At 66.3% G+C, this 20,016-nt stretch overlaps 4 protein-coding genes across 6 annotated transcripts in view; 3 read left to right on the top strand and 1 right to left on the bottom strand.

Moving 5' to 3' along the window:
* Nucleotides 1–298: 298 nt before the first annotated feature.
* LOC121490960 (basic proline-rich protein-like) lies at nt 299–3,686 on the bottom strand. Its single transcript, XM_041755236.1, has 5 exons — nt 3,618–3,686; nt 2,250–2,410; nt 1,586–2,115; nt 583–1,437; nt 299–516 (listed from the first exon to the last, which is right to left on the bottom strand). The coding sequence occupies exons 1-5, from the start codon at nt 3,684–3,686 to the stop codon at nt 299–301; spliced, it is 1,833 nt and encodes a 610-aa protein (XP_041611170.1).
* On the top strand, nt 1,568–8,230 carry TRABD (TraB domain containing). Of its 3 annotated transcripts, none has more exons than XM_041755785.1 (10): nt 1,568–1,684; nt 5,494–5,561; nt 5,800–5,878; nt 6,141–6,307; nt 6,450–6,590; nt 6,849–6,959; nt 7,051–7,190; nt 7,430–7,561; nt 7,686–7,797; nt 7,895–8,230. In XM_041755785.1, exons 2-10 carry the CDS (start codon nt 5,529–5,531, stop codon nt 8,207–8,209), a joined length of 1,230 nt encoding a protein of 409 aa, XP_041611719.1. In that variant the 5' UTR covers nt 1,568–1,684; nt 5,494–5,528; the 3' UTR covers nt 8,210–8,230. The 3 variants fall into 3 exon arrangements, with proteins under 3 accessions (XP_041611719.1, XP_041611721.1, XP_041611720.1); XM_041755787.1 differs by having other exon boundaries at nt 1,573–1,684; nt 7,430–7,602; XM_041755786.1 differs by lacking the exon at nt 1,568–1,684 and adding an exon at nt 1,763–2,001.
* A 943-nt stretch (nt 8,231–9,173) lies between these two features.
* Nucleotides 9,174–11,371, top strand: LOC121491205 (angiopoietin-related protein 5-like). Its single transcript, XM_041755788.1, has 6 exons — nt 9,174–9,517; nt 9,596–9,623; nt 9,923–10,014; nt 10,361–10,487; nt 10,582–10,767; nt 11,023–11,371. Exons 1-6 carry the CDS (start codon nt 9,431–9,433, stop codon nt 11,322–11,324), a joined length of 822 nt encoding a protein of 273 aa, XP_041611722.1. The 5' UTR covers nt 9,174–9,430; the 3' UTR covers nt 11,325–11,371.
* A 1,580-nt stretch (nt 11,372–12,951) lies between these two features.
* Nucleotides 12,952–20,016, top strand: part of SELENOO (selenoprotein O) — a 13,693-nt gene continuing 6,628 nt past the window's right edge. Inside the window, exons 1-2 of the mRNA XM_041755775.1 lie at nt 12,952–13,569; nt 19,070–19,273. Of these exons, the coding sequence (XP_041611709.1) occupies nt 12,989–13,569; nt 19,070–19,273 (785 nt within the window). The 5' untranslated portion in view covers nt 12,952–12,988. The remainder of the gene's footprint in view (nt 13,570–19,069; nt 19,274–20,016) is intronic.

Below are 20,016 nucleotides of genomic sequence, written 5' to 3'. Positions count from 1 at the left end.
GACAAGGGGCTCTGGGTTTTAAACATAGGTTTTATTGTCACTAGGGTCTGGCGAGGCCTGTGCGGGAGACTGCACCGTCAGGAGAGCTGGTCACTCAGCTCCCGATGGGGGGCAGGCCGTGCCCAGGCCAGAGGCCCTGGGGGTCGCCCTAGGAAGCAGCGCGGGAGGGGGTCCAGGACAGGAGCCTGTCCCGTGGTTTCTGCAGGAAGAACGGACAAGGCAGGTGGATGGGCTCAGGGCTGGCTCATGGGAACACCGTCTGCGGACTCCGGGGCTCTCCGGTCACCGGGCACCTGCCCTAGGTGGTGGGAGTGGGTGCGGACCCCGAGGGCGGGAGCCCCACGGAGGGTGCGGGCGGGGGCGCTGCGGTCTCCGGGCGGTAGCCCTGGGGGGGCCTCCTTCCAGGTAAGCCACCCCGCGGCGCCGTCAGAGAAGCAAGGCCCAGCGCCTGCTGCGGCGGGACAGCCCGGGGCCGGAAGGGACCCGAGCCCGCAGGCCTGAGCAGCGCCGCCAGCTCTGCAGGCCGGGACCCCCCCGCCCCCCGGGCGCCGGCTCTCCCCGCGCCCCGCCGCCCCGGCACACGGCCGCCCTCCCCTCCGCGCACGCCGCCCCGTGGCTCCTCTCGAGTTGCGGACAGTCGCAGAGCCCGGACGCCGCAGCGGGTGTGCCGCCGACCGGCCCCCCCCCGGCCGCGGAGCCACCTGCGTGTCCGTGTCCGCGGCGAGACGGGGGGCCCGGCTCGCGGGGACAGAAGAGGCCGAGCCGTCACCCCGCGCAGCGCCGCCCGCCCCGCAGGTGCCCCGGGTGCGCGCCCCCGTGGGCGCAGGCAGGTGCCCCGCTCCCGGTACCGGGCCCCGGCGGCTGGGCCCCCCGGAGAACCCCCGTCCCACGCAGCCACGGCGGGATCCGGCTCTTTCCGCGGGGCCGTCCCAGCGTGGACACGTCCCCCGACCCCTCCAGACCCGGACCGCGCCCGTGGGGACCGCGGAGGGGGCCGCGTGGTCGGAGCCCTGGGGCGGGGGGCGGGGGGGGGCCCAGGCCTCGGGAACCGGAGGCCGCGGAAGGAGGCGGGCGGCGGGACTGCTGGGCCTGCACCCACCGCGCCGAGGGGCGGCCGCGCCCCCCGCACCCCCCAGGCCGAGCCACGCGGGCGCCCCCCCTCCACCCCCATGCGAGCTGCCCCTCCCAGGCGATGGGCGCGAAGCTTCTCCGTGGACGTCGTGAGAACATCCGGGGCCTGGGCGCTGCGGCCAGAGACCCTAAGAGTCCTCGCAAGGCCGCCAGCTCCCGCAAAGCCCCGGGGACTCGAACTCGGGGCTCCACAGTCCACTCCTTCCTCTTGGACCTCCAGGCGCCGGGGGCGGGCCGGGCCAGGGCGGGGCTTCTCGCGCGCGGGCCCCTGGGAAGTGTAGTTCGGGGTCGCTCGCGCGCGGATCCCTGGGAAGTGTAGTCCGCGGGCGCTCGCGCGCGGACCCCTGGGAAGTGTAGTCCAGGGGCGCGGACCCGGCGCGCCGACGGAGCGGACGGACGGCCCGGGGAACTGCGCTTCCCGGCATGCCGCGCGCCGCCCGCCCCCGGCCCCGGCCCGTCCGGCCGCCCCGCCCCCGGTCCCGGCCCCGGTCCGCCCCGTCCGGTGGGGCGAGTAGCCGCATGGAGGCCGGCTGAGGAGCACCGCCCCGCCTCGGTACGCTGCGCGCCGCGGGCCCGGCTGACGGGCGGGGGTCGGGCCGGGTCGCGCTCGGGGTCGGGGGCCGCCTCGCCCCGGGCCGGGCCCAGCCCCCCCTAGCGTGGGCCCCGGGGCTGCAAGGGTCAGCGCGGGGCCGCGGGGGGCGCGCGGGGCAGGGGGGGCTCCCCCGGCGGGACCCGGGCCCCCGAGTGCGGCGGCGCTGCCCTGGAGGCCGGGGCCGTGGCCGGGCCGGCGGGGTCGGCGAGGCCGAGGCCTGCGCTTCGTGCGCGCGGGGCAGCGGCCGCGGCTGTAACTTCGTGCCGCAGAGCAGCGCGGTGAGCGAGTCGGGAAGTTGGGGGCGGGGCGGCCGCGGCGCGGCGTCGGGAGCGCGGCTCTGGGCTCGGCGGGCTCCGGCGCGGGGGTCCCGGGGCGGGGCCTGGACGGGAGGACTGCGGGGCGGGGCGGCGAGGGGACGCGAGCCCACCGGGTGGCAGAGGTGCGGGCGGGGCGGGGCTCCCGCCGATCCGGGCCAGCCTGGGGTGGGGGCGGGGCGGGGCGGGGCGGGGGCTCCGCGCACACCCACCCCCTGGGCTGCAGCCCAGGGCCCCGCCCGACCGACGGGGGTCGCCGGTGAAGGCGGTGTCTCTGCTTGCCGCTGGCCGTCTCGCCCCGACGGTGCCCCGGGATCTGCCCTGCCGGGGCCTTAGGACCGTCGTGGGGCCCCCGCCGTGACTTCCCGGGGCCCTGGTCAGCCCCCAAAAGCTCCACCGCCAAGCGCCAGCCCCGCGGATGGGGCCTCGGTCCGTGAGCCCGGGTACGTGGGTCAGCACCGGCTCCGGCTGCCCCGGCAGGGACGGGGCTGCCACTCACGCTCAGCTGCCGGTGGCCTCGGTGCGTCCGGAAATGGACGCCAACGCAACACGCTCAGACGCTATCATTCCATCATGTGGGTCAAGCTTACCCAGGGTTGCACCCCCCACGGGTCCCAGATGCCAAAGGGGCTTTTCCTGCTGTTGAGCAGGTAGCTCTACTGGAGGACAGGACAAGGCGGTCCTCTCGGGGCCCTCGGGGCCGTGGGGAATTCCCGCCGCTTCGGACGTGTCTTCTGGAAGCTGGTGGGTGACTCTGCTGCTGTCACCTGTGCGCAGGATCGTGACTCACAGAGCCAGGTCTTGGTGTGTCCCTACGGATGAGGACACAGCCTCGGAAGACTCATCTTACACTGTCCCCTGAAACCAGACTGTTGGTTGTGCTTGTGCCCCACGGGGTTCACTCCTGCCGCCCCAGAGTCCTCGAGGTCACGAACTGAAGTCTGAGCATGGCACCCATCCCGCAGCCAGACAGCTGGGCAGCAGGTCCCAGCAGCTCTGTCCTGGAGGCAGGAGCCAAGAGTCCTGGCAGGTGGGAGGTGGGGTGCAGCCCCAGGTGGCGCGTCTGAGACCTGGCCAAGCCCTGACCGCGTCCTGCCACATGGTTGCTGGCATCTGGCCCCAGGTCATCCTCGTGGACAGTCCTGCTTGGCAGTGACAGCTGGTCAGAGGGAGGGAGTGGCAGCTGGATGTGGCAAAGGACTCCATAGGCCACCAACTGTGGCGTGGCCAGTAGCAGGTCCGCACTGGACTGTGACATGGGAGGCAGCACATTTATGTCCCCTCGATGGTGTCAGCAGGGGTCTGTGTGTCGCTGCAGCATGCAGCGGTCTAAGAGCTGCTGGGACCTGTAGATCCGGAGAGCGAGGCGAGGAACCCGGGTGTGGACACCGGGTGGCAGCCACTGGGGGGGCAGGGAGATGGGGGCTGGACTCCGAGGTGGGGGGCCTTGCTTCCCTTGTGGCCACTGGGAGAGGCTCAGGCCCCAGGCGTAGGGGGCGGGGCTTACAAGCAATCACGTCCTGCAAGGCTACCGCCGGGGCACCCCACCTCTGGTCCTCCTGGCCAGGCCAGGCACCCACCTCCGCAGGGAGGGGGACAGAGAGCTCGAGGGGGCCCCAGGGCCTGGCACGGCAGCGGGGCGACGGCATCACACCTGATGGCCAGTGTGGCACCCCCGCGCCCCCAGCCTCCAGGAGGGCCCACGGGCAGGTGCCTGTGGCCTGTGCACAGTGGGGTCCGCCTGTCCCTGCACGCACAGGTCTCCCCAGGGCTTCGGAGGGCGGGGAGGGGTGGGGAGGGCTGGTGGCCACCACACCCTCGGGAGGGAGGGCAGCGGCCACGGCCACGTGGTGACAGGAGCCTCCCTGCCCGAGCACAGGATGTTTTCTTAAGAAGTTTTTCTGGTACCTTGGCAGCCTCGAGCTGCTTCCAAGTAAGAACCGTTTGCTTTTCGAGTAAAGCCGGACCAAGGCGCGTCACCTTCCGTTCCTCCTGGGCGCTCAGGAGCCTGGAGGGGCGGGGCGGGGCTCCTTGCTGCGCGGGGGGGGGGGGGCCGCGGCTTCAGGGCTCCTCCTGCGGGTATTTGGGTGGCACCTGGCGTTGGTGGGTGCTTTTTTCTATAAAGTGGGAAGAACAGGCTTGAGGGGGTCAGGCAGGAGGTTCTGGGGGAGGAGAGCCCAGGCCCTCCTGCCCCTCCCCAGATGCACTGTCTCCAGCACACACACACACACACACACACACACACACACACACACACCCCGGGCCCAGCTGCTTCTTTGGGCCCTAACTCAGTTCCTCTTTCTGACCCTGTGACTGAGGCTGCGTCTTTCAGAAACCCGGTGCCAGCCTCTCCCCCACCCCCACAGCTCCAGGCACGTCCCTGGACCCGGATGGCATTTGGTCAGAGCAGGAGGGAGCCCCGCCCATCTGTGAGCCTGGACACCGGGCTGGTGGCCATCCCTCCCGCTGCTGAGGAAGAAGCAGGGGCTGGGGCAGGAAGCCCCCGCGCCACCGCCACCGCCACGGCGGGACACAGCCCGGGCGGCCCAGTGCAACGGTGGGGCCCGGCGTCCAAGGGGCTGGGAGCCTGACACATGGCCTTGCTTACTTGTCACGGGCCCTTCCTTTTTATTGTAAAATGTTGGAAAGTGTCGGCAACAGAGAAACAAGTGCAGCCCAGCAGCATTGCACAGGCCCCCCCAGGCCCCCCAAGGCCTCGCTTCCCCAGGTTACCACCCCAGGCCTTGTACCTCCAGGCCTCCCTAGGCCTCGCTCCCCCCGGCCCCCCCCCCCCCCGCCTCGCTCCCCGAGGCCCCCTCAGGCCTCGCTCCCCCAGGGCCCCCTCCCCCCCAGCCCTGCTCCAGAAGCACAGACCGAGCCCCAGGCACTGCATCGGCCTGTCCCTGACAGGTGCAGATTCTCTAGAACCAAAGGTGGTTCATGCCACAGCTTGAAAGCAGCCGGCGTGGGTCTGCTCCGGGGGCTGGTCCCCACGGCACTGGGCGTCCCCGTCCTCAGGTGCTGTCACCCTGCACCCAGGCGCCGCCCCAGAGGCTCCATCGGGCTGGGCTGGGTTGTTCCACAGCGTCCTGGGGAAGCCGGGAATCCCATCCTGACACAGGCAGCAGCCCCTCCCCATCCTGGGTCCTGTGGGTCTGGATGGTCCGTGTCTGCATGGGCGCTCGTCCAGCCCAGGGGACACAGAGGACACCCCCCAGCTCACCTGCTGGGGCAAAGCCAGGCGTCCCCAGCCCTGCTCTTAGCCCACGGCACAGGGTTTCCAGATCCCTGAGAGCAGGGTCCCCCGTCTGCTGGGCCCAGAACCCCATGGCTGGTGACCGGCAGGTGTCATCTGCCTGGAAGGGCCGAGCCTGCGGCCCCGCCCACGGGTCCCCGAAGCAGAGGGAGCCCCATGCACAGCTGAGGCCCCGGGTGACCGCCTGCCTGTCTCCTCAGGCTTCGCTCGTCGGTGCAGGAGCCGCCGCCCAGCCATGGAGGGGGAGGAGGAGCAGCCACCCCAGGAGGTCAGGGACCCAGCCGATGCCGGGGTCGGGGTCTCAGGCTCAGGGTCCAGCCAGCCACTCAGCAGAGTGGGGGCCCCTCAGCGTGGCCGCCTGGGGGTGGGCTACGTACAGGCCACGATCACAGGCTTCAGTACTGGAGGGTGTGTGGAGCTCACGGTGGGGACGCGGTGCTGCCCCAAGCCCAGGCTGGTGCCAGGGAGGCGGGCATCCCGACTCAGACGTTCCCTTCTCTCTGCAGGGCGACGTGGAACCTATTGTGACAGTGGGGGTGTCAGAGGTGGTGCCCAGGGTGCTCGCCGGAGAAGCCCAGAACCTGTGTGCGCGCTCCTGAGATCACGCAGGGCCGGGCGGCTGGGTGGGATGGGGGAGCTCTAGAGCAGCAGCGGGTCCCCTGGGCTTGGAGCCCTGGGCGGCGGGGTGCACCCCCTGGCGGCAGATGCAGGGGTGCCAAGGTGGGGGCGGGGCGCATGCACGGTGCTTGGGGAGCTCGTGTGCACCTGGGCTCCGGGTGTCGCTCACCCGAGAGCCGGGAGCCCGAGTGGCCCGAGTGCGCCGCACCCACCCCCGCTGTCCTTGCAGCCGACGCGGACGCACTGACCCTCCTCCTGGAGATGAAGCTGAGGAGGCGGCGGGAGCGGCCCAGCCTGCCGCGCACCGTGACCGAGCTGGTGGCGGAGGATGGGAGCAGGGTGTACGTGGTGGGCACGGCGCACTTCAGCGACGACAGCAAGAGGGACGTGGTGAAGGTAGGGACCGGCCCCTGGGAGGGCTTCCTGGGGCCTCGTGCCTTCCCTGTCCAGCCGCTGGCAGAGCCGTTGTGTTGCCTCAGAGCAGTGGGGGCACCGGGGGCGGGGTGGGGCGGCGGGCTGAGCGGCGCGGCCCTTGCAGACCATCCGGGAGGTGCAGCCTGACGTGGTAGTGGTGGAGCTGTGCCAGTACCGCGTGTCCATGCTGAAGATGGACGAGAGCACGCTGCTGCAGGAGGCCAAGGAGCTCAGCCTGGAGAAGCTGCAGCAGGCCGTGAGGCAGGTGCGGTGCCGGGTGGCATGCTGCCCACCCTGGGGCACCCGGGCTGGGCCTTGGCCCAAGGGGAGAGCTGGAGTGGGCGCCCCGGGGCCCCGCACGGGCAGGGGCTGAGCTCAGCGCTGTCGGGCAGCCCCAGGACCCCTCCCGCACCCCTCGCTCACACCTATGTGTGCCGCTGGGGGTCGTGGCAGGGGACTGGGGCCTGGGCCTGAGGGGCACCCGCTGGGGATGCGGCCGCTGACGCGGGCTCCCTCCCCGCAGAACGGGGTCATGTCCGGACTCATGCAGATGCTCCTGCTCAAAGTGTCGGCGCACATTACCGAGCAGCTGGGCATGGCTCCCGGCGGCGAATTCAGGGAGGCCTTCAAGGAGGTGGGCCTGGGGCCACCGGGAAGTGGGGGGCCGGCGCCTGGGGGCTGCCCGGGGCCCAGCTGCCCCGGCCAACGCCCAGCCCTTGCCCCAGGCCAGCAAGGTGCCTTTCTGCAAGTTCCACCTGGGCGACCGGCCCATCCCCGTCACCTTCAAGAGGGCCATCGCGGCGCTGTCCTTCTGGCAGAAGGTCAAGCTGGCCTGGGGCCTCTGCTTCCTGTCAGACCCCATCAGGTAGGGCCCCTCACCTTCCGTACACAGCCCCACCCAGGAAAGGTGGCCCAGGGCCCACCGCGGGGTTCGTCCCCCCTTGTTCTGGGGCTAAGCCTCCTCAAACAAGGCCTTCCCGCCCCTTCCTTCCGCCGGGGGCCTGGACACAAAGGGTGCGGAGGTCCCTGCCCTGGGTCAACAGCACAAGCCTCCTGCTGGCTGCCCTGTGCCCACGAGGCTGGCAGCGTGCCCTCTGCCCCCAGCAAGGACGACGTGGAGCGGTGCAAGCAGAAGGACCTGCTGGAGCAGATGATGGCGGAGATGATTGGCGAGTTCCCTGACCTGCACCGCACCATCGTCTCGGAGCGCGACGTGTACCTGACCTACATGCTGAGGCAGGCCGCCCGGCGCCTCGAGCTGCCGCGCTCCTCTGACGGTGACGGCGACGGCTGGCCCGGGCGGGGGCTGTCCGGGCACCGTCGCCGCCAGGCCGGGGCTGACGTGTCGCTTCCCCCACAGCCGAGCCCAGGAAGTGTGTCCCCTCCGTGGTGGTGGGCGTCGTGGGCATGGGCCACGTCCCGGGCATCGAGAAGAACTGGACCACCGACCTCAACATCCAGGAGATCATGACGTGAGTACCGCACAGGCCGAGCGGCCCGGGGAGGAGGCTGGCCCGGGAGCCCGCACCCCCGCGCGCGGAGCCAGCCCAGCCCACCCTTCCTCCGCAGTGTGCCCCCGCCGTCCGTCTCCGGCAGGCTGTCCCGGCTGGCCGTCAAGGCTGCTGTCCTGGGCCTGCTGGGCTATGGCCTCTACTGGATGGGGCGCCGCGCCACCAGCCTGGTCCTGTCGCTGCCCGTCGCTCAGTACTGTCTGCAGACGGCGTCCACGGCCCGGCCGCACAAATAGGAAGGACAACCTCCCGGCCGCACCTGGGTGGCAGCCCGGGGGCGCTGGGGCCGGCCCCCCAACCAAGGAAGTCCCGGGCGCGACCCCCCGTGGGGGTCCCCACCCAGTCACGCCTGCCCTCCAACCCGCCCAAATAAAAAATTATTTAACTGCTCTGAGCTCAGGCCTCCCCGCAGCCCCTCCCCGCCCCTGCGGGACCGCTCCTGGGGTCACAGGCTCCCCTGCGTCAGGACAAGCTGGCAGGAGGGGCCGCGGGGGCACATCCGGCCGCCCCTACCTCACCGTGCCTTCCCCTCACGGGCAGCGACTCGCGGTGGGCTCTGGGCCTTCGGGGTCCCGGCAGGGCAAGCGCCGAGCCGCTCCTGGGGCTCCGGGGGCGCCGCTGCGATGGGACGCTTGGCCCGGCAGGGGCCGCCCATGGGTGCCCGCTCTGCCTGCAGAGACTGTGCTGTGGGCTTTTAAAAATGTCTGAAATTTTTTTTACTCAGGTAATTTTAACTTAAAACGAACTGAAGTAAATGTCAGGAAATACTAGCCTTAAATCCCACTGGGACAAAGGGTGTCAGGGCGGCGCGGGCGGGGCGCAGGTGGGCGAGCCCATGGGAGGCGGCGTGGGGTGGCCCCTGGACGCGGCCCCTCCGTCCGTCCACTCGCTCACCGCTGGGACCCTCCCTGGGGCTGCCCCGCGCCACCTCCCCGACACCTGGTGCGTGGTCGCCACTTTGCACACACGCGGCAGGTGCCTGCCGCCCCCGGCCCCCCACATGGGGCTCCCGGCCTGGGCACGTCCAGGGGGGTGATGCGGCGGCCGCCTGGGGCGGGGATCACGCCGGACTGTTTGTGTTGACTCCGTGTCCGACCAAATCCGGGGCAGCTTCGGCCATGAGCCACGCCAGACGGTGTTCTCCCTGTCACATACACACATGTACTCGTTCCTTAGAAACCAAAATAAAGTCTAATTTTGGAAGCTCCTGTTTTGTGAAATGTGTGGAAACGGGAGTCAGGTGCCACCCACCCCACCCCCCCACCCCCCCCACCCCCGGGCTTCTGTGCACGGGGCGGGGCGGGAGGGGGGGAGTGGGCCGGGGACGCCCTCAGCACGGAGGATCCGGGCACAGGGGCCGCAGCCAAGGGGAAGTGCGCTCTCGGGGCGCCCCTGCCCTGCCCTCCTGCCGCACCTTCGGGCCCCCCCAGCACGAGGGAGGAGAGGGGCGGGGTGAGCCCGGCACCTGCACAAAAGGAGCCAAAGGAGCCGGGGCCCAGGGGCTCAGATCTTCCCCAAAGGCCAGCCGTGAGCACGCAGGGTGGAGGTGCCCCGAGGCCGTGGCCCCCCACCCGTGTCCGCGCCCCCAGGAGCCATGGCTGCCAGCCCCGTGCTGGGTCTTGCTGCTCTCCTGTGCCTCTCGGTGCCCCAGGCCAGCTGCCTGGTGCGGTTTCGACGGCCGGTAAGGGGCGGTTGCCGACGTGGGCCAGGGCCTCCCAGAGCTCCCGGCCGGCCTCTCAGCGGCCCCCTCTCCCCACAGGTGCAGGTGGCGCTTCTGGAACCCCAAGGTCTGGTGAGGCGGCTGAGGGAGGCCGGGGCCCAGGCTTGGCAGCCCCCAACCTGCCCCACAGCTCCCCCTACCCCGAGGGGATAGGGGCCTGGGCCCCTGGTGCTCCCACATTAGGGCCCCCCGGGCTTGGGGGGCCGTCTGGCGGCTGCCGGCTAGGAAGGGAGGGGCCCAGGACTGGCCTTCGGGGCAGCAGGGGAGGCCCGGGGCTGTCCAGGGGCCGCAGGCAGGGTGGAGGGGAGGGCTCCGGTCGCGGGGGGATTGCCGCCGTCTGAGTGCCCCTGGCTGTGTGTCCCGCAGGGAGGGACTGCTCTCACATCTGGGCGGGGAGCCCCGGCGCCCCCAGCGGAGTGTACACTGTCCAGCCGGCCGGAGCCGCCACCCCGTTCCAGGTGGGTGGCCAGGTGGGCGGCTGCCACCGTGGGGGCCTGGGGAGCTGGACGGTGTGACCATCCAGCTAGCCGGGCCGGGCAGCCGGGGGAAGCCTCGGGGAGACTGAGCCCCCCGGGAGACCACGTGAAGGGAAGCAGCAGCCACGTGGCAGGGTGAGAGCTCCGGGACCGAGCAGCCTCCCGGGGTGCAACCTTATCGACGCTTCCCAGAACTCGAGTTTAATATGATGCAAGTTTATATAACATTACAAGTAGAAAAACAAAGTTTCAGTTTTCAAATACAAAGTGTTTCCCGGAGAACAGGGAGACCTGTAGGCCCCATGCCAAGTGCACGCCCCTCCCCCAGGTCCTCTGTGACATGCACCCGGATGGCGGCTGGACGGTGATTCAGAGTCGCAACTGGGGCCGCGGGAGGCCCCTGGACTTTGAGAGGTGCTGGCAGGAGTACAAGCAGGGCTTTGGAGACTTGAGAGGTAGGACACGCTCCTGCGGGGACCGGGCCGACGGCGGGGGCGGCCAGCAGTGGCCCGTCCCACAGCTGTGCTGCCTGATGGCCCGTGCCCGCAGGTGACCACTGGCTGGGGCTGCAGCACATCTCTGACCTGACGTCCCAGCCGGGCCTGCGGGTGGAGCTGAGGGTGGACCTCCTGGACGTGGACAACCGCACGCTGCACGCCCACTACGACCACTTCCACGTGGATGGGGAGGCCCAGTTTTACCGGCTGAGCCTGGGCCTCTACTCGGGGAACGCAGGTGAGCGCTTCGGAGGGGAGGGACCCAGCGGGCTCAGGGAGGGGCTCAGGGAGGGGCTCAGGGAGGGGCAGTCCTGCCACAGGGCCAGGGCAGGCAGGGAAGGATGGGTTCCCAGCTTTCCGGCCCACACCTGCCAGTCTCTGTGCTTGGGGAAACACTCGCTCCCCAAGCGCCCGCCCTGGGGTCCCTGACGGCAAGGCAGCGGGTGCGGCCAGAGGGGCAGCTAGCCAGCACCCACGCCGCCACCGCACACAGGAGACGCGTTCCGGGGCTCGGGCCACACGGACAACCAGGAGGGCTGCGGCTTCAGCACGCTAGACCGTGACCACGACCGCTGCTCGCCCTGCACGGACGGCGCCCAGACCTTCGCCAGCTGCAGCCACGATCGCTCGGGCTCCGGGTGGTGGTACAGCGACTGCGGCCACGCTGACCTCAACGGGCCATGGCCAGAGCGTGAGGGGGCCATGTCGGGCATGCGCTGGGCAGCTGGCAACCAGCAGCCCACCTTAAGCTCCTCCGTGCTGCGCCTGCGCACAACTGCTCCCCGCGAGGCCTAGGCCCGCGCCCATGGGCACCTGAGCCTCATTAAACGTACCAGCCTGGCTGTCCGCTGTGTCTTCCTCGGGGTCAGAACCGAGAGGCTGCCGAGCTCAGCTCCGGCCCAGCCTGGCTGCTCAGACCCTGCGCTGTCCATGGAGGGCACCTCCACCCAAAACAGCCCTGGGGGCATCCGTGAGGCCGCGCAGCCCAACGTTTAGGCCAGAAGCAAGGCCCCCAGGTGCCATAAGGCACTAACCCTTGGTGCCGACCTCCTGGAACCCCTGGCACCCCCCAGGTGCCTCCACTAGCTGTGAACCCAGGCCCACCAGATTCCAAGGTGTGGGTAGCACAGTGGGGTGAGGGGCAAGGAGATGGGTCAGAAGGGCCTGGGGAAGGGGGGGGGGTGACACTAGGGTCAGGCCAGGTCCCCTAGGCAGGTAGGAAGGAGGCTGGGACTAGGGGACTCTGCCAGCAGGCCAAGCGGACAAGACCGCAGGCAGCCCAACATCAGGCTGCAGGAGAAGACCCCGGGGGATCGGCGCCCACAGGGACCTAACACGGAAGGCGGTGCCCCCGTGCACCCCCGGGGTGAGGCCTCGGAGCTGCAGAGGGGCTGGCAGGCACAGACGCTGCACCTGACGTCTGGGAAGCCACGTGCTGGGCTCCTGGGGCGAGGGCACAGTCCAGCCGCGAGGGAGCCCGTGTGTCTGTGCTCCTGGCCTCAGGTTTTAGTGGGAGGCCAGCGCCGGGGCCGCGGGGGCACCGGGAAACCCCTGCAAGGACCACTGGCTCCCTGCCGCCATCCGGGTGTAAGGCTCCTCTGAGGGCCGCACCGGGGCACCCTGCAGCAGTCACGCAGGTGCCTTCCCTGGGCAGACGCTGCAAGGCCAGGCTGGGCCCCCAGCCCCTGGGCAACCATGGGGAGGGTCCCAGGACCCGCAGCCCTCGAGCCCGGGATCAGAGACACGGGAAACGGGAGGAGCTGGGTTCAGGGCGGTGCTATGCCAGAAGGGCAGAGGGTGCTAAGAGGTCACCCAGGGGCCCCCCCTGGGTGGACCATGCGGTCCAGGGGCGCAGGGGAGGCACCGGCCTCCGCTCCGGCTTCGCCCGGGGGCTCCTCCTGCGGGGCCGCACCGACCCGGACCCGGACCCGGACCCGCGCGGACAAACCTCCCCTGTCCGCTCCGCCCCGGTGCCCCGCGCAGCCGGGAACCGCCCAGAGGCCGCCCCGGGTCACCCGGGCTGAGGCGCCCCTGACGGTCTACAGTCGCGGGCGCCCGGGTGCTCTTCCCTCCCGCCCCCGCGCCCACCCCCCGAACCCCGCCCTCCGGACCCCCCAATCCCCGGATTCCTCCGGGCGCCCCCCGCCCCCGGAACGCCCCGAGACTCCCGGAATCCCCCCGGCCCCCCGACCCCCGGATCTCCCCGCCCTCCTGGACCCCCCCGACCCGCGGACCCTCCACCCCCCAGGTCCCCCCGCCCCTAGGACGCCCCCCCGACCCCCGGATCCCCCCGGGCCCCCCGACCCCCTCGCCGCGGCCAATCAGAGCCAGGCTTTGGAGGGCGCGGCCCGCGCAGGCGCACGAGCAAACGCCACCCGGCGGCTGCGCAGCGGGGCGGGCCGCGGCTTCCGGTCGGGGCGGAGCTTCCGGTCGGGGCGCAGGGGCTTCCGGCGCCGCAGATGGCCGCGCTCCGGGCCGCGCTCAGGGCCTTGTTAGCGGCCCCCCGAGCCCGGTCGCCGCCACTGGGCCGCCGCCCGCCGCCCGCGCCCCGCTCCGCCTCGGCCGCCGCCCGCGGCGCTGCCATGGAGCCGGCGCCCCGCTGGCTGGCGGGGCTGCGCTTCGACAACCGCGCCCTGCGCGCGCTGCCGGTGGAGACGCCGCCGCCCGGCCCCGAGGGCGCCCCGTCCGCGCCGCGGCCCGTGCCCGGGGCCTGCTTCAGCCGCGTGCGGCCCGCCCCGCTGCGCCAGCCGCGCCTCGTGGCGCTGTCGGAGCCCGCGCTGGCGCTGCTGGGCCTGGGCGCGCCGCCCGCCGACGCCGCCGCCCGCGAGGCCCGGGAGGCCGAGGCCGCGCTCTTCTTCAGCGGCAACGCGCTGCTGCCGGGCGCCGAGCCCGCCGCGCACTGCTACTGCGGCCACCAGTTTGGCCAGTTCGCGGGGCAGCTGGGCGACGGCGCCGCCATGTACCTGGGCGAGGTGTGCACGGCGGCTGGCGAGCGCTGGGAGCTGCAGCTCAAGGGCGCGGGCCCCACGCCCTTCTCCAGGTGGGCCGGGGGCCGGGGGAGGGAGGAGGGGAGGGACCGGGTAGGGAAGGGGGAAGGAGCTGGGGGACGGGGAGGGGAGGCAGGGGGAGCTGGGGGGCGGGGCCAGGGCCGGGTGCAGTCCCGCAGCCTCCCTCCCTGGCTCCCTGGCTCCCTGGCTCCCTGGCTCCCTGGCTGGGCCTGACACGGAGCTGCAGTGATGTGGGGACTAGAACAGGTGGGGCGACCCCAGTCTCCAGGCCTGGGAACCAACTGCCTGTGCCGAGGCCCCAGCCCCTCCCCTGCCGCGGGGCTGCAGCCACAGGGCTGCAGCCAGGTGCCCCCGATGCCCTTTGACCTCTCCACTGTACACAGAGGGTGCAGCCAGGTGCCCCGACGCCCCTCCACCTCCACCGCACAGGGAGGTACAGCCAGGTGCCCCAGACGCTCCTCAACCAGGACCACACAGGGAGGGTGCAGCCAGGTGCTCTTGATGACCCTTGACCTGGACCTCACAGGGAGGGTGCAGAGAGGTGCCCCAATGCCCCTCGACCTCCACCACCCAGGGAGGGTGCAGAGAGGTGCCCTGATGCCCCTCGACCTCCACCGCACAGGGAGGGTGCAGCCAGGTGCCCTGATGCCCCTCGACCTCCACCGCACAGGGAGGGTGCAGCCAGGTGCCCCCCACGCCCCTCCACCTCCACTGCACAGGGAGGGCACCCCCACCCCCAGCTCCTCCCTCCAGCAGCTGCTCCACCCTCCACGCATAAACCACGGGAATTTTGGAATCAGCTGTGCGGGAGCACAGCCACTGCCCCCCCCCCCCCCCCCCCGAGGCAACGTGTTTGCGGGCAGCCCCCGGGGCAGCGCCTGGGCCTGTCTGCTCCCCCGGACGCACACAGCGTGTGGTCAGAACCCTGCGCAGGGACAGGATCCCTCAGGGCCACTGCTCCCCGGGGCCGGTCTCCAAGCACCTGTGGGCCGGACCGGGCAGCCTGACGCGCAGGGGCCCTCGGAGCTGTAGCGGCTCATAGCGCACACGGTCAGCCAAACCAGCCACATTTGTTAAATGCTTGTTCAATGGCTAAAAAAGTTACAGCCAAGTTGCCATTTTCTGTTCAAAGAAATCCTGAGGGCAGGTGTCTCCCCTGGCCACTTCCCTGTGCCCAGCCCTCCTCCCTCTAGGAGCTGAACGGGTCCTGCACCCCCTGCCTGCCGCCCAGCAGCTCCATCTCTGGCCCCCAGAAGAGCTCGTTCTTCATCCTCTAGTTTCCAAATGGCTCTATCTCTAGAAGTGTCCTGAGTTCAGTTTGGCACCACCGCCACCCACCACAAACACCTTGCTCAGAGCTCTCCACACCTCTGCCCCTTCAGAGGATATGTAAATGCTTCTCACCTGGGGGCCTGCTCGTTCTCTGAGCATCTTTAAACTTTGTGTATTCATTTCAGTAGTTTGTTTTTTCCAGTTACAAAGACAAACCTCTTGGGAGAGTGATCAGCCATTGGATGTTTTTTATATTTGAAAACTTGAGTGTTAAATCTCGTATTTCTAGATTTGAGATCCACTAGAATATTTTTCTTTAAAAGAAAAGGGTCAGGGATCCCTGTGTGGCGCAGCAGTTTGGCGCTTGCCTTTGGCCCAGGGCGCGATCCTGGAGACCCGGGATCAAATCCCACGTCGGGCTCCCGGTGCATGGAGCCTGCTTCTCCCTCTGCCTATGTCTCTGCCTCTCTCTCTCTCTGTGTGTGTGACTATCATAAAAAAAATAAAATTAAAAAAAAAAAAAGAAAAGAAAAGGGTCAGTTAACCTTTACTCAGCTTGGCACCCACCCCCCGATGTGTTTTGGGGTCCCCAGCCTCAGCAAGGCTGACATCCAACGTGGCTGTGAGTGGCTTCCAGCCAGCTCCTGCTGGATCCCCAGATAAGGATTTGGTGGGGTGGGCAGGTGACTTCATGCCTGTGCTGCCCCCTCTGCCTGCTGGAGGGGCTGAGATTTCAGAACATGCTTCTCCTGGCAGGTACAGAATACCTTGTCCTCAGCTGGGTCCATCCTCGCAGCTCTGCTGGGGAACAGACACGGGTGTGCAGGAGAAAGGACTGCTGTCATGTGTCCTTTTGGCCCTGTGGGTGCCTGGCTGCCCTCTGAGGCCCTTTATCCTTGCTATGTAATGGTCCAGTTCTGGCTTTTGCCTTGGGAAGAAGACAGGCTGCTTATTTTCAGGACCAGTTTTACCAGATTCAAGATTAAATTGGGCTCTGCTGGCTTCCTGCTGAACACGAAATCTAGCTGGGTGAGGGGATTCCCAGGACCAGGGAGGAGTGGATTGACATTTGACAGTAGGTTTCCTTGTCACAGTTCTTTATATAGAAGGTAAATGGAGTGCACCTGTCCCACTGGCCAGAGGCTGACGCCGTGAGCCCTGGGGTGACCGCCAGATCTGGTTTCTAGAGGTGTCACTCACACTGGGATGAGCCACACTCAGGCAGGGAAAGGCAGGGGGCCTAGATGTATCTTCACAGTGAGGGCTTGCAAAACTCTGAGCACCCGTGATCATATCAGTATATGCAGCATACATACAAAGGATTTGACAAAATAGAGTGCCCATTCTTTTTTTTTTTTTTTTTTTTTAATTTTTATTTATTTATGATAGAGAGAGGCAGAGACACAGGCAGAGGGAGAAGCAGGCTCCATGCACCGGGAGCCCGATGTGGGATTCGATCCTGGGTCTCCAGGATTACGCCCTGGCCCAAAGGCAGGCGCTAAACCGCTGCGCCACCCAGGGATCCCTAGAGTGCCCATTCTTGACAAAAACTCAGTAAACTAGGAAGAGAGGAATTTCCTTAAATTGATAGTACCTCCAGAAAACCGACAGCTAACATCTACTTGGTGAGAAGAGGCTGGAAGTTCTACTAAGATCAGAAACAAGGTAAAGATGTTTCCCCCACCATTACCTTTCAGCATCAGACTGGAAGTCTTAACTAATGCAGTAAGACAAGAAAAGGAAATTAAGGGTATACAGATTGAGATGGAAGAAATAAAACTCTTTGCAGATGAACATGTATGTAGAAAATCTCAAAGATCTGATGAAAAAGAACTAATAAGCAGTTACAGCAAGATTTCAGGAGGTAAACTTATTACAAAGTCAGTCACTTTACTGTATACGAGCAATGAGTGATTGGAATTCGAAATTATTTTTTAAAGATTTTATTTATTCATTCATGAGAGAGAAGTCCCCAGTGTGGGACTCAATCCCGGGTCTCCAGGATTACACCCTGGGCCGAAGGCAGACACTCCACTGCTGAGCCACCCAGGCATCCCAGAACTTGAAATTAAAAACAATATTATTACCATTATTACTCCTCAAAATGAAATACTTAGGTACAAATCTAAGAAAATACGTACAAGGTCTTTAATGAAGAAAACTACAAAACTGATGAAAGATCCCAAAGAACAAAATAAATGGAAAGATGTATCACATGTCCATGGATGAGAAGACTCAATGTTGTCAGAATGTCAGTTCTTCCCAGTTTGTCTTGTAGATTCAATACAATCCCAATCAAAATCTCAGTAGGTTATTTTAGACTTACAATAACCAACATAATATTGAAGAGCAAAGTTGGAGGACTGACGCTACCTGACAAAAGCCTTACTGTGAAACTATAGTAATCAAGAAAATGCACTGTTGTTGAAAGAATAGATCGATGGAACAATGGATAGATCCCCATGATGTAGTTAACTGATCTTGACAAAGAAGCAAAGATAGTTGTTTGAACAGATGGTGCTGGGACAACTGGGCATCTGCACACCAAAATATACCCTTATACCCTTCACAAAAATGAACTCAAAAGGGATCACAGACCTAAATATAAAATGCAAAATTATAAAACCCCTAGAAGATAAGATAGAAACCCCAGAGGACCTTGGGTTTGGACATGATTTTTTAGACACATACACCAAAGGCAAGATCCATGAAGGAGGTACTGATCAGCTGGACTCCATTAAAGTTAAAACTTTTGCTCTGCAAAAGACAATATCAAGAGAATGAAAAAAAACTAGACTGGGAGAAAACGTTTGTAAAAACGTGATAAAGGACTTACTCAAAGTATACGAAGAACTCTCAAAACTCAACTGTAAGAAAACAAGGACTGAGATGGGCTAAAGACCTGAACAGATATGTCCCCAGAGAAGAGACAGAGTTGGAAAATAAGCACACACAAAGGAGCTCAGCGTCATGTGTCATCAAATGCAAATTCTGACGACAGTGAGCCAGCACGGCACACCTATCAAAACGGCCCAAATCCAGAGGCCTGGCCACACCAAGTGCCGGTGGGCATGGGGGCCAGCAGGAGCGCACACTCGCTGACTGCCACGCAGGGTGGCGTGGCCACCGCAGAAGGCAATTGGGCAGTTTCTTACAAAAGTAAACATGCCATACGATCCAGCAGTTGTGCTTCTTGCTATTTACCCAAAAGATTGAAAACCTGTGTCCACACAAAGCCCTGTGCACAAATGCTCATGGCAGGTTTATCCTTAATTGCCCAAACTTGGAAATGACCGACATGTCTCTCGGTCAGTGAGTGGATACGTGACGTGGGGTCCATCCAGACAGTGGGATCTTGTTCAGCGCCAAAGAGAGACGAGCTACCAAGCCGTGGGAGACACAGAGTGGGGCACCTGGGTGGGTTGCTCAGGTGAGCATCTGGCTCTGGTTCTCCCTCTGGGTCTTGATCTCAGGGATCCCCCACGTTGGGTTAAAAAAAAAATGACATGGAGGAACCGTAAATGAAAGATGCCAGTCTGAAAAATCTGTGTGCTGTAATGGTCACATTCCAGAAAAGGCAAAGCTGTGGAGACGCATGAAAGATCAAGGGTTATAGGGGAGGGAGGAACCGGCCGGGAGGCTGCTCCGAGTGATGCCATCACCCGCCTCCACTTGTCCCACCTCCGTCCGAGCGCACGGAAGGGAGCCCTGGCGGAGACGGCAGTGTGTATGACGGGGACGTGTCCGTGTGAGTCCATGGGTCGTAACAGGTGTGCATTGGTGGTGGTGGGGACAGTCGAGGGGGCTGGGGGTGGACGGGAACTCCCAGTACTCTCCTCGGGGCTCTGCTGTGAGCCTGAGGTTGCTCTGGTCCACAAGGGCTGTTCTTGAAAGGATGGAGGTCCTGCGTGAAGGCCCGAGGCACGCAGGGCAGCCGACGACATCCGATGCTATGGGTGATGCTGACCTAGGTCATGGCGAGAGCACCTAAAGTAGAATTGCGGGTTGCGGCGGGGGGGGGGGTGACCTCGTGGTGCAGGTCCTGCTGGGAGGCCTGACGGAGCCCTCACTGTCCCTGGCATTAGTTGGGCCTCCAGCTGCAGGCCACGTTCGGGGCCGTGGGCATCCAACATCCTCTAAGCTAGGGTCCTCCTGCAGTGACGCTGCAGCTGCCGGTGAATGGTTTCCAAAAAGCCTTTAGGACGTTGTGAGTCAGTCCCTCCTGCGTGATGCCGCCGTGACCTGCATGTGTGATTTCAGGCAGGCTGATGGCCGCAAAGTCCTTCGGTCGAGCATCCGGGAGTTCCTGTGCAGCGAAGCCATGTTCCACCTGGGCATCCCCACCACGCGGGCCGGGGCCTGCGTCACGTCCCAGTCCACGGTCGTCCGAGACGTGTTCTACGACGGCAACCCCAAATACGAGAAGTGCACGGTGGTGTTGCGGATCGCTTCCACCTTCCTGAGGTAACACTGGGGCCCCAGGGCTGTGCGCGTGCTTCCCGGAGCTGCAGGTGGTGCAGGTGGCCAGGGGCCTGCTGGAGAGGCTGCCCCGTGGAGCCCCACGCGCTGGGACCCCATCCCTGCCGGGCCCGGAGCCGCAGAAGTGGACGGCCCACTGGGTCAATGCCGGGCACCCGCGGTGGGGCGCGGGGCCTCTGGGCAGGAGCCCAGGCCTGCTGTGGAGGGCCGGCTGCTGCGCGCCCTCCCTGGCCAGCCCTGCTCACGCCCCGCGCAGCAGCCTCTGTCCTCTGGTTCCTGTCCTGGTAGCTCCCCAGTGTCACCTGCTGCCTGGCACCGTATGGTTCCCCGTGCTGTGGAGCCAGGACCCCGTGGCCCTGGCCCACGCCCGAGGCTGACAGTCCCTGGCTCCTGCTCTTGTCCTCTGGGGGTGGAGGAGCCAGGGCACTCACCTGCCTCCGCACGGAGACCCCGGCTGCTTCCCTCACAGCACTGCTGGCCGGCTGACCACATGGCGCTCACCGCTGGTGGGAACGCCAGTCGGTGAGACCTAGGACATCTCCGCACGTGGCCTCAGGCCCCCTGGGTGACACGATCACTACAGGACGCCGGTTGCTGACCTGCCCCTAGACGCGGGGGTGAGCACAGAGCCCTCCTTGCGCCCCAGGGTCGGTCGTGCCTTCCTCAGCCTCCCCCAGCCCGGCGTGTGGGGGACGTGACCAAAGGCGAACGGTCTGCATGTCCCCAAA

This window comes from Vulpes lagopus, chromosome 5 (genome assembly GCF_018345385.1).
Source record: "Vulpes lagopus strain Blue_001 chromosome 5, ASM1834538v1, whole genome shotgun sequence".
NCBI classification, from domain to species: domain Eukaryota; kingdom Metazoa; phylum Chordata; class Mammalia; order Carnivora; family Canidae; genus Vulpes; species Vulpes lagopus.
This window is presented reverse-complemented; position numbering and strand designations above follow the sequence as displayed.